General features: G+C 33.9%; 1 protein-coding gene across 2 annotated transcripts in view; it reads left to right on the top strand.

The window, feature by feature from the left end:
• Window positions 1–264: 264 nt before the first annotated feature.
• The window catches only part of tapt1a (transmembrane anterior posterior transformation 1a), a 51329-nt gene continuing 38776 nt past the window's right edge, over window positions 265–12817 (top strand). For both annotated transcript variants that reach the window (XM_056472672.1, XM_056472673.1), the window contains exons 1-2: window positions 265–461; window positions 7722–7870. In XM_056472672.1, the coding sequence (XP_056328647.1) occupies window positions 275–461; window positions 7722–7870 (336 nt within the window). In that variant the 5' untranslated portion in view covers window positions 265–274. The remainder of the gene's footprint in view (window positions 462–7721; window positions 7871–12817) is intronic.

The following is a 12817-nucleotide window of genomic DNA, read 5'->3' as shown; positions in this document are numbered from 1 at the left end:
AGAGTTTTATCGGTCTTTAATATTAATGAATATTAATATAAATATTAATATTAATAACCGAATATTAGGTGTTTCACATTTTAGCAGTTTTTTAAATAAGAAAAATATAGGCTACCTTAAGTTCAGTATTAACTAAATATTGTTATGCTATCATTTCTTTAATAACCTCTGTGATATTTCATGTTTATATGCTGCGCGTGTTGTTTTTATCGCAACAGTGCGCTTCTGTTTATCAGTGTCACGTGCGTGATGTGATGATGACGTCACAGCGAAGATGGCGGATTCGTTGGCTGTCGGGACGTCAGACGAAAAAGATCCCGAAAATGAGGATCACAAAGGGGTGAAATGCTTGTGGGCTCCAGCAGCAATGTCGGAGAAAGCGAACATCTCGGCCACCATGACGGAAACTCTGGGATGTTACGAGAATCCCGCGGTTAAAGACGAGCAGATGGAGCACTCAGGTGAGAGAGAGAGCATCTGACAACAGCTGACCTTCGCTTAGCGCTTCCAACGTGGCTTCAGTTTACCTCACTTTTACCAGGGTGTTTAACGTGGACTGTGTTTTGAGTAGTTTTCCTATTTAGCAGACCGTGAGCCAAACTTTAGTTCAACGTTGTGCATCTTCAGTAGCTTTTTACAAGTCTTAAGTTAATGGTTTTCGTATTTAGTTTATACATACAGTTGAAGTTAAAAGTTATTAGCCTTCATTTATTTTCCAAAGTGAAGATTTTCGCACACAATTGAAGCATAGTTGCTTTAATAGCTAATTTGTTTTGTCTATGTACTATTTATGACAGTACATTATATTTTACTAGTCATTTTGCAAGGTACTAGTCTTCTGCATTACAGTTCAATATTGGGGTAAAGTTGTTGATATTCACACATTCAGACTTTCTCTTTAATAAGATAATTTCAGAAAAGTATTATTTTCAAAATTCTAAATAGTAAATCATATTAGCAGCCAGTGACTATCGAAGTACACCATTGTTCACTGCTAAATTAATAGTGCTAATGTTGTTTTGAAGTCATATTTATAAAAAAAAAATGTGTCATTTCAAAAGTCAAGTCAAAGTCAGCTTTATTGTCAACTCAACAACATGTACAGAACATACAGAGAATTGAAATTGTGTTGCTCTCAGACCCTGTGTGCATAACAGATAATATTAATACAAAAAGTAGAATTCTAAAAAGACATTACAATAAATACAATTACACATGTAATCATTCATTTTCTCTTCGGCTTAGTCCCTTTATTAATCTGGGGCTGCCACAGTGGAATGAAGCGCTAATTTATCCAGCATACGTTTTACGCAGCGGATGCCCTTCCAGCTGCAACCCATGACTGGGAAACACTCATACACTCTCATTCACACACATACATTATGGACAATTTAGCCTACTCAATTCACCTGTACCGCATGTCTTTGGACTTTGGACCTGGAGGAAACCCACACGAACGCGGGGAGAACATGCAAACTCCACACAGAAACTGACCCAGCCTAGGCTTGAACCAGCGACTTTCTTGCTGTGAGGCGACAGCACTACCTACTGCGCCACCGCGTCACCTTACACATGTAATATAATATATAAAAATAGAAGTAAAAATAAAAAGTGTAAACAATACAATTACATCTAAGTGCATGAGTTACAGACCGAATATTCAAAGTACCATGGTAAACAATATAGGGAGAATGTTGCACGTTTTTACAGAATGAATGTGCAAATGTAAAACTTTACCTCAATAAGTGCAATTTAAAAGCTTAACTCTGATAATTAGGTTAAATAGGTAAGTTAGGTTAATTCAGCAAGTTATTGGACAACAGTGGTTTGTTCTGGAGCCAATCGAAATAAGGTTATTTCTTAAGGGGGCTAATAATATTGACCTTAACAAAAATTAAAAACTTCTCTTACTCCAGCCAAACTAAAAGTAATAGGACTTTCTTCAGACGAAAACAATATTACAGTAAATACTGTGAAAATTTCTTTCTGTTAAACATCACTTGGGAAATATTTGAACTAATAATGAATTAAAAAAATTCATTTTCAGAATGCCATTAATGTTTCTTGCTGGATGTAAAAAGCAAAACTCGTTTTCTTGTTTAGTCTGAATTGTTTGTTGGAAGCCTGTGGATCATCTGAGCTCTGAGGCTTGTTTCTAAACAGCTTGCCTGGTTGTGGTCCAAACATGATGATGGGAAAAGTTCCAGTGAGAAATCTGCACTTAAAAGCAGATCCCTGTGCAGTCTTTAGTATAGTGAAACACACTCTTGAAGTTTTTGTTTTTATCATTTAGACGTCATTTGGAGGTATAAACGAAAGAAAACTATCCACCAACATATCTGTGACAAACAATGTGCAATGTAAAATATAACAGTTTACATATTTTGTGATTGTCAAGGGTATTCCGTTTAATTGTGGTTGTGAATTGCATTATGGGATGTTGATCTCTGCTCTGTCGACTTTTGATGTTGAAATTTCACTTCTGCTGTTTAACAAAGTGACTTTTATTTTGACAATTTAATAGTTTGAAATAATATACTGCATAAGAAATAATATATAGAGAAATAAGTCTGTAAAATAACAGAATGTACTGGAAGTGTGTTGCAAGGTTTTTGTACGGCAATATACAACAACCCAATATGTCACTTTAAACTAATACAAAATGTTAATAAATGTCACTTTTTCAAACTTTTCTAGGTCAAAAATTAGTGGAAAAAAGATCAAGGTCTCATAATGTGATTGAAAAGCACAAATAAATGGGAAAAAATAAAAACATGAATCACAAAATACAGAAAACTGCAAACTTACGGATATTTTTAACAGTGTTTGTAATGTCCGGGAAAAAGCAGGTGTGTCATCCAACCATCCACAGCTCACTAATGAGTTCTTATTGTTGAGGGATTTGAGTTTTCAGCATCTGAATATCTGAAGAGTGACATACATATTTACTGTATCTGAACAATACAGTATAAATATAATAATGATTAGTCTGCAAGGTTAGTGTGATTTTTCACCAAGTAGGACATGTTCCTGGATCAGCAACTATAGTTGAAGTCAAAATGATTCGCCCTCGTGTGAATTTTCTTTTCTTTTTCTAATATTTCCCAAATGATGTTTATCAGAGCAAGTAATTTTCCACAGTATTTCCTGTAATATTTTTTCTTCTGGAGAAAGTCTTATTTGTTTAATTTTGGCTAGAATAAAAGCAGTTTTAAACCATTTTAAGGTCAATATTATTAGCCCCCTTAAGCAATGTTGATTTTTGATAGTCTACAGAACAAACCATCATCACACAATGACTTGCCTAATTACCCTAACTTACCTAATTAACCGTCACTAAGCTGAATACTAGTATCTTGAAAAATATCTAGTAAAATGTTATTTACTGTCATCATGGCAAAGATAAAAGAAATATGTTATTAGAAATGAGTTATTAAAACCAGTATATTTAGAAATTTGTTGAAAAAATATGATCTCCGTTAAACAGAAATTGGGGAAAAAAAATATACAGGGTCGTTAATAATTCAGGAGGGCTAATAAATTTTACTTCAACTTTGTCTAAGAAATACTATATATATATATATATATATATATATATATATATATATATATATATATATATATATATATATATATATATATATATATATATATATATATATATATATATATATATATATATATTTTCAATCAGCCAATCAGATTTAAGGGATAAGTCTACAGTTTAAGTTTAGGCTTACAGTTAGAGTTGTGCTTGTACATCATTGTTATCCAACTACTAATTCCCTCAGATGTTAGGTTTAAGCTTAGGGATTAGGTATGGGTTACATTTTTAGGAATGAGGATCAACATAGATGATAATCCAGGACCGCATCCCACTTGGCAAAATCACACCCATCTGTGTAATTGTTGGAATGAAGAAGTTTGTTCGTCCATTGAAGATTAATGCAGAACAATTTGGTTTACGAAGTTGTTCAATATTTCACATTTCATAAAAGAAAGTCTTGCAGGTTTGAAAATCACTTGTAATTACACCTTTAGCTTTGAGGTATTGCTTAAATATATTTTAATAATTACACATATTTCAAACCTTAATACTTATTATTAAGTTCCTGCTTTGTCAAAAAAATAAGTAAATAGAATTTGTGTATTATATTTTACAGTATATGTTGCATATACTAATATAGTTTATTTAATTAATTTATTTATTTATTTTGTCTGGCAAAGAGAGGCTTGTTTATTAACAATACAGAAATTAGATGAACAAAAGCTTGTAACGCAATGGACATCTTGCTTCTACACAATATTTGCAACAAAAAAGAAGGATAAAGACAGAAGATTTACATTGTCAAGGCTGTCTGTAGACTTTGCATTTCACCAAGTTAGTTAATTCAATTAATTGACTGCTACTTCGTTTTTTACAAGGTTTGTATTTTTGTAGTAATACAGTGATATTAAAAGACTAAATTTGGCTCAAACATTATAATAGGTTCAGCCATAATTTGAACGCAATACACTTCATTACACAATAAAGGTGACCTATTATGAAAAATCACTTTTATAAGGAACATAAACACAGTTGTGTGCCAACAGTTTGTGAATATAACCAGCTTCTTATGGTAAAAATGTATTAATTTAATATTTTATATAATTACACTTGGGGGCGGCAGTGCCTCAGTGGGTAGTGCTGTCGCCTCACAGCAAGAAGGTCGCTGGTTCGAGCCTCGGCTGGATCAGTTGGCATTTCTGTGTGGAATTTGCATGTTCTACCCGTGTTGGCGTGGGTTTCCTCCGGGTGCTCCAGTTTCCCCACAGTCCAAAGACATGCGCTATAGGTGAATTGGGTAGGCTTAATTGTTTGTAGTGTATGTGTATGAAAGGGCATCCGCTGAGTAAAAAACAAAAGCTGGATAAGTTGGTGGTTCATTCCGCTGTGGTGACCCCAGATTAATAAAGGGACTAGGCCGAAAAAAAAATGAATCAATAATTACACTTGATAAAAACAGTTTGCAGAAACGCTTTGATTGACATTCTCCCATTGTACGTGTCATCAGAGGAGGAAAGTCCCGCCCGTTATTGACCATCTCTCCCTCATTAGTATAGGTTGCACCTTAGTCTTGTCTTTGAATCTACCACTATGCTGACACACAGGCATTTGTAGCTCTGCCCTCTTTTAAACTCAAAGTGACAGTCACCAAAATGGCACAATTAGGAGGATCAAAACCTAAAAGGATCTGTTTTAAACAGAAAAAAAAAATTATTTGTGTGGTATTTTGAGCTAAAACGTCACATATACACTCTAGGGCAGGAGTCTCAAACTGCCGGACCGCGGGCCATATGCGGCCCCCTCCTCATTCCTGAGGCCCGCAACTGACGTCAAAAATATAATGAGATTTGTGCCCCCAAAACTTATATTTTTGAATTACTATCGTTATTGTGCAGTCGCATCAATCCACATGTGGTTTTGACCCCCCACCTACTGGACATTTAAAGTACTGTACTATATATTCAGTTTACTTTCTGTGTGCAGTCGAGAGTAATGCTCACCCAAATTGTTCTTGGGCTGATTTAAACTTTAAAATATATGTCTGTAAGTGCTCTATTTTTATTAAAGCTCCATTTTTAAAACATTCAAGGCTCTTTTGATTATAATCAGTTTTGAACTGCCTGTATTGTGCTGTACAAACACCTCTTCATAACTTACACGTTATGATGGTGGTGTAAACATTATCATTTTGCTAATATTCGATTCAAATGGTCTCATTTAATAGATTTTCCTCATATGCTTTTTAAGATTTGTGTAAAAAAATGTACATTAATCAAATGTGACTGCTGGCTGAATTAAACGTGTTAAAGTACACGTGAATGTATATATGTGTGTGTCTGTGTGTGTGTGTGTGTGTGTATATATATATATATATATATATATATATATATATATATATATATATGAGCAATATCACTCGTAGCAGTGCGATATGGCTGTATATCAGCATTGGTGAGAGGCGTGCGTTGGTCGTCCCACCAGTGCTGAAATACAGCCATATTAACTGCTACGAGTGTGTTATTGCGTTTATACAACAGTTCCACGTCATAATCGTGTATATAAAAAAAGAAAACAAACACGGAGAGTCTAAAAACCCTTTTGTATTAGGAACTACTTTCTTCCGCCATTCATTCACCTCAGCAGTTGACCTCGAAACAGCAGAAGCCGTTACGAATTCACCAACGTCACTTTAGAGCTAGTGTTTGAATGATTCTCAAACATCATGTATAAAGTGATGACAAAACAGCTGATTTTGCTGACATTTTAAGATTTTAAGTCTGAACTTGACATGAAATGCTCTCCGTGTACAGAGATATCTTCTTACAGTGTTACAGTCTATAGTATTTCTCTGTTGCAATCGGGATATCACAATAATTAACCCCAAAAAAAGCAGCGCAATCACTATCAGACTGCTGTTGTGTTTGAGATAAGGAGGGGGTGTTCGGGGGTGAGGTCTCTGAACAACACTGTTGAGAACAAGGATAGGAAAGTAACTACTAAAATAGGCACTGTCCTAATAAATAAACTGCATAGTTGTAATCCATACAAAAGAGAGAGATTGATTTAGAAAACCAATTTAATAATGATTTGATCAGCTGTAGTTGGAAAACACGCAGTTTTAATCTTCTAATCAAGGGCTTATTATGCGGTCCTGGCACCATCTTGTGGATAGACAACAACAACCGTCTTTGGCGAATGGACGGCGATACGCTGTCTCTCAGAAATTATAAATATTTTGAAATAAGCACTATCCATTCCTTATAAATAAACTGCATAATTGCAATCTAAACAACTACATTCTCGACTAAAAAGCCTCAAAAGTACATGATGTTGTCCAATAGCTGCAATATTTGCCAAACTGTAGTGAGTTTATTGATGTGCTGTCAATCTATGTGGGTGGAGTAATACACAAAAGTAAAGAGGCTGGAAGAGTGCTGTTATTGCAGAATGTCGCACTGCTATCAGCCAATCAGATTCGAGAACCAGACAGACCTGTTGTGTGTGTGTGTATATTTTATATATATATATATATATATATATATATATATATATATATATATATATATATATATATAATATTTTATTATTAATCTTTTCCCTCTTTGTTGTACTTTTACAAAAAAAAGAAAGATATTGAGAAGAACAGTTGCCAGTAAAGTCACTAAAGTTACCAAATCTGCTTTCTGCTGTTTTTGCGCCATCTGAGTAACTTTTGGTAAAGCAACAATTGATTTAGACAGAATAATAACAATTATTATGCTTATTATTAAATTGTAGTATTTTCATAGCAATTTAAACTACCCCTTCAGTATGTACAATAAGAAACAAAATGAAGGAGCTTTGACTGCATATACTCTGGAAAAGAATGTCTGAGTGGATCAATTACATCAGGTTTCCAATATTTTTGTTGTGCTTGAATGTTAAAGTGGCCCTCCGATGATTTGTCAGTCACTGATATGGCCTGCCGCCAATTTGAGTTTGAGACCCCTGATCTAGTGACATCTCAGACTTATTTCGTATCTTGTAAAAAGTGGCATAATTGGTGCCCTTTAAGCAGTTTCCCATAGAAACTTCACTGCAGCTGGTGTTGTACTGTATGTGAATCACAACCAGATAAATAGTTGGCTTGGCTTTCACTGTATCTCTGAACGCAATATTGTTCTCTTCCTCACAGATGTGGATGAACCTGAGGATCCATCTCTATTGAGGTTCATGTGTGCAGAACTGACCAGAGGATACTTTCTGGAGCACAACGAGGCCAAATACACGGAGCGCAGGGAGAGGGTTTACACATGCATGAGGATCCCCAGAGAGCTGGAGAGGGTGAGTCCCAATATCCAATGGTGAATACTAAGGAGACACCCCTTAATAGGATATTATATATACATTTTAATGTAATTCTGGTAATATGCATGCAGTACTGTGCAATAAGTCTGAGGTCAATATTTTAACTATTGCTTTCCAAAGATTAATCGCGATTAATCGCATCCAAAATAAAAGGTTGTTTTGACATAACATAACACACACATACATAAAACAAATCTATTCAAAACTATTTTATTACAAAGATACAGTGAGTGACAGTTCAAATGACCACTATTGCCACATGTGACGCCGCCATGGGACAAATGGATTACAAAAATGTGTTTAGGTGTAACAGCAGTTTACAACAATGCCGCCAGGGGGCACAAAGGGACGGTATGTAAACAGACAGAAATATACAGTAGCTGTAAACACCCTGCTACTTGTGAATTAACTAAAATAACGAAACAAAGCATTATAATTGCTTCATAAGGCATTAAAAACGTGTTAACAAGCTTCATTATATTGTAAACTTGTTAAATACAATGAGGATTCATTTTGTAAAACAAAATAAAAGACAACTAAAATGAAGGTACAACCAATAATAAATAAAAACATTAAATATTAAATAAACCAGTGTTTTAGCCTAAATATAGTGTTTGTTATTTTAAAGTGATACAATCCCAGAATAAATTTCATGTTTTAAAAACCTTAGATACTTTTTTAAAGTCTTTATTTGGTGCTGAAGAAATAAAACATCTGCCAATAAAAATAAAGTACAAACAAACATAAATAATTAAATACATAATTGAAAAAAAAATAAGTAAAGCAGTATTTTAGCTTAAATATAGTGTTTGTTATTTTAAAGTGATATGAATAAGCTTTTTCATTTACATTTTCTTTGTTGATTATATTTAGCTTTTTCATTTTGTCTTAATTGTTGTACATGAATAATAAATGAGTAATTAAATAGGCCTAAATGTATTTATCTGTATTTAAATGTACAATTGAAGTCAGAATTATTAGCCCTCCTGTTTATTTCTTTGAATGAAAATGATCCAGCGCTTCGCTCTTCCTCAAAGTGTTGGTGTTTATTCCCACTAGATGGCGATATTGAGATATTTTAGCAAACTACTAAGACTGCTTAAAATAAATTTCTCATTAATAAAGTAATATTAAAATACACGATTATAGCTGAAATAATGGGCAGTGTGTCTGTTTTCAGAGAGCGCTGTTCGCATTCAGCTCTCAGGTTTGTGTGGTATGTTGAGGTATTTGCACACAAAGACGCCTCTGTGACCCTGAAGCTGCTCCTCCTCTTAAACCCTAGAAAGAGTCCACAGTTACTACTGACCTGGAAACAGTTTATGTTTGTTATGCTTACTCTTACTGATTTCTGGTCATAAACCTGCTGCTGTCCTGTCCTGCGTGCTTTTATGGAAGTAGCTGCTGTGTATGTTTCTGCGCTCATTGAGAATGGTTGCTGTTAGCCAGTGTGTTTACTTGGAGCAGGTAAGGGCTCGTGTTTTCATCATCCCCTCAGGATTGCTGTATGGGCCCCTGCTAGGGCTGTGCAATATGACAATATATATATGCCATGACATATATATTTATATATATATATATATATATATATATATATATATATATATATATATATATATATATATATATATATACATATATATATATATATATATATATATATATATATATATATATACATATATATATACATACATATATAACGCATGTATATTTATATTGCATGGACAAGATAAAATGTCTGTCATTTCATATTATGCTCTATGGGACTAAAAAAATTCATTGTTTACAGTAATAGCTTTTCATAATTTATATGAGCGCAATGTAACTCATGTTACTCACTATATATTCTCCCTCAAGTGATTCCAAACCCTTATGAGTTGCTTTCTTCTGTTGAGCACTAAAAAAGATATTTTGAAGAATGCTGAAAGCCTGTAACCATTGACTTTCAAAGATAGAAAAACAATTACAGGTTTTCATCATTATTCAAATTATCTTCATTTGTGTTCAACAGAGAAAGAATTTCACAAAGTTTTGAAGCAAGTAAAGGGTGAGTAAATGATCACAGAATCTCTTAAGTTATCATATTTCAAAGTGAGGAGTCATGTTTAATGTTTGTTTGAAGTGCTTTTTGTATTGTCTCTTATTAATGTATGAATTTGTTGTTGTTATTGTTATGTAATGTGTTTTTTTTTCTGTGTTGATCTTGCCATGACATTGTCATGATTTGAAATTGGCTGAAATTTATGAACACTTACAGCCTGGACATGTGGCATGGAATGCAACTCAATCTGGGGTCCGCTGGCTTTAAATTATAGTTTAGTGCACCTGACATTTGCAGTCAAATTACAGAGGGTCAAAATCACTTTAGAAAGGTGGCAGGCTTTTATATATATATATATATATATATATATATATATATATATATATATATATATATATATATATATATATATATACATATACAGGAATTGCAAGGTCTGTTAGTAAAATCTAACAACTATGGTGTGTTTCCACACATAATAGGAATTTCACTGTGGCTTTATTATTATATTGTTACATTTCACAAATTCATTCAAAAACTATATGGGCTCTATTTTAACGATCTAGGCTCAAAGTCTAAAGCGCAGGGCGCAAAAGCATAAGGGCGTCTCCGAATCCACTTTTGCTATTTTAAGGACAGAGAAATCTGCTACTTGCTGAAGTGCATGGTCTAACAGGGTTGTGCTTATTCTCTTAATGAGTTATGGATAGGGCCAGACGGAATCTGCGGACGTTTTTTGCTATTTCTCTAAACGGTTAAACGGAGCATCTGCAACACAAGGATAAAGAACGAGCCTCCTCCAATCAGCCTTTACTTTCACTTTCCCTTTTTCTCTTTCGTGGATAAGGAAATGGTGTTGTAAGCACTCCACTGAAGACCTTCATTAGCCTAGAGTTATATCCAAACACACGTGCTATGGCCAATATGGTCCTGACAGATGGACAAATCTAGGCTTGTTTTAATAAAACAAATATAAATATGCATATAATAAATAATAATACTAATAGTAATAACATTATATAAAAGCAAGTTGTCATGAATAAATTTTAAAAAGCCCCCTGAGATGAAGAAGGCATGAAGGCAGTGGTTTTTTATAATTATGTAGAAAGTAATAATTTTTGTTATATATTATTCCTTTAATTCTTTTTCATTTGTAAAGATATTTGCGTATTGCTCTACATTCTGCGTGTTTTAAGCAATGTGTATGTGAGGCGCACAACTAACACGATCTGCGCTGGACTTTAGACCTGCTTTCAGTTGGTCTGTTGCACAGTCTAATTTAGTTCGTCAAAATAGCATCGTGCCAACAAATGCACCTTTACACACCTCCATTCTAGACCGGAATACCCATGAGTCCACAAAGTGGCACAAATGGTTTGGCTATTTTAACAGCGTTTGGAAAACAGGAAAAATTAAGGTTGCGCTGGTCTAAAAATAGGAACACATCGGGGCAAACACGTCTTGCACCTTATTGCGCCGGGTGTATAATAGGGCCCATTGTGTCTTACACTGCATATACAGTTGAAATCAGAATTATTAAACCTCCTTTGAATTTTTTTTTTTTTTTTTTTTTTATATTTCCCAAATGATGTTTAACAGAGCAAGGAAATTTTCACAGTATGTCTGACAATATTTTTTCTTCTGGGGAAAGTCTTGTTTCTTTTATTTCGCCTAGAATGGAAGTAGTTTTTAATTTTTTAAAGGCCATTTTAAGGTCAAAATTATTAGCCCCTTTAAGCTATATATTTTTTCTACAGAACAAACCATCGTTATACAATAACTTGCCTAATTACCCTAACCTGCCTAGTTAACCTAATTAACCTAGTTAGCCCTTTAAATGTCGCTTTAAGCTGTATAGAAGTGTCTTGAAAAATATCTAGTCAAATGTTATTTACTGTCATCATGACAAAGATAAAATAAATCAGTTATTAGAGATGAGTTATTAAAACTATTATGTTTAGAAATGTGTTGATAAAATCTCTATGTTAAACAGAAATTTGGGGAAAAAACAAACAGGGGGGCTCATAATTCAGGGTGTTTAATAATTCTGACTTCAACTGTAGCTGTCACGTTTTGTATAAAAAGAAGAATATCTGAAGAACAAATAATGTTTCTTGTTTCCAGTCTCAATTTCTACTTTTAAGGCCCTGTTTCAGTCAGAGAGATATTGGGGTCTCAATGTGGTAACATGTAGATAAGACCCTGCATAGTTTAATTCTTGGTATAATCTGAAGAAGCACAAATAATTTTGAATCAGATTCATTGATGTCTGTCAATATGACCATGTAAGTGCATCATTGGCATTTAGACTAATGAATTTCATGCAGCTGGTTTACCATTGTGTGGTTTGCACTGAATCACCACGGTGTATGAAATGTTCTAAATAAATAAACTTTCCTTGCCTTGGTTTGATAAAGGGAAACAAGCAATATTCTTTTTTTCATCATTATGTCTGTCTGTCTGTCTGTCTGTCTGTCTGTCTGTCTGTCTGTCTGTCTGTCTGTCGTTCTATCATTATCTCTTTCTGTCTATCTATCTATCTTTCTGTCTATCTATCATTTTATCAGTCCGTCCGTCCGTCCGTCTGTCTGTCTGTCTGTCTGTCTGTCTGTCTGTCTGTCATTCTGTCTTTCCATCCATCCATCTTTCTGTCTGTCTGTCTGTCTGTCTGTCTGTCTGTCTGTCTGTCTGTCATTCTGTCTTTCCATCCTTCCATCCATCTATCTATCTATCTATCTATCTATCTATCTATCTATCTATCTATCTATCTATCTATCTATCTATCTATCTATCTATCTATCTATCTATCTATCTATCTGTCTGTCTGTCTATCTATCTATCTATCTATCTATCTATCTATCTATCTATCTATCTATCTA

This window comes from Danio aesculapii, chromosome 14 (genome assembly GCF_903798145.1).
Source record: "Danio aesculapii chromosome 14, fDanAes4.1, whole genome shotgun sequence".
NCBI classification, from domain to species: domain Eukaryota; kingdom Metazoa; phylum Chordata; class Actinopteri; order Cypriniformes; family Danionidae; genus Danio; species Danio aesculapii.
Note: the sequence above shows the minus strand (reverse complement) of the source record. Positions and strands in the feature narration are given on the sequence as shown.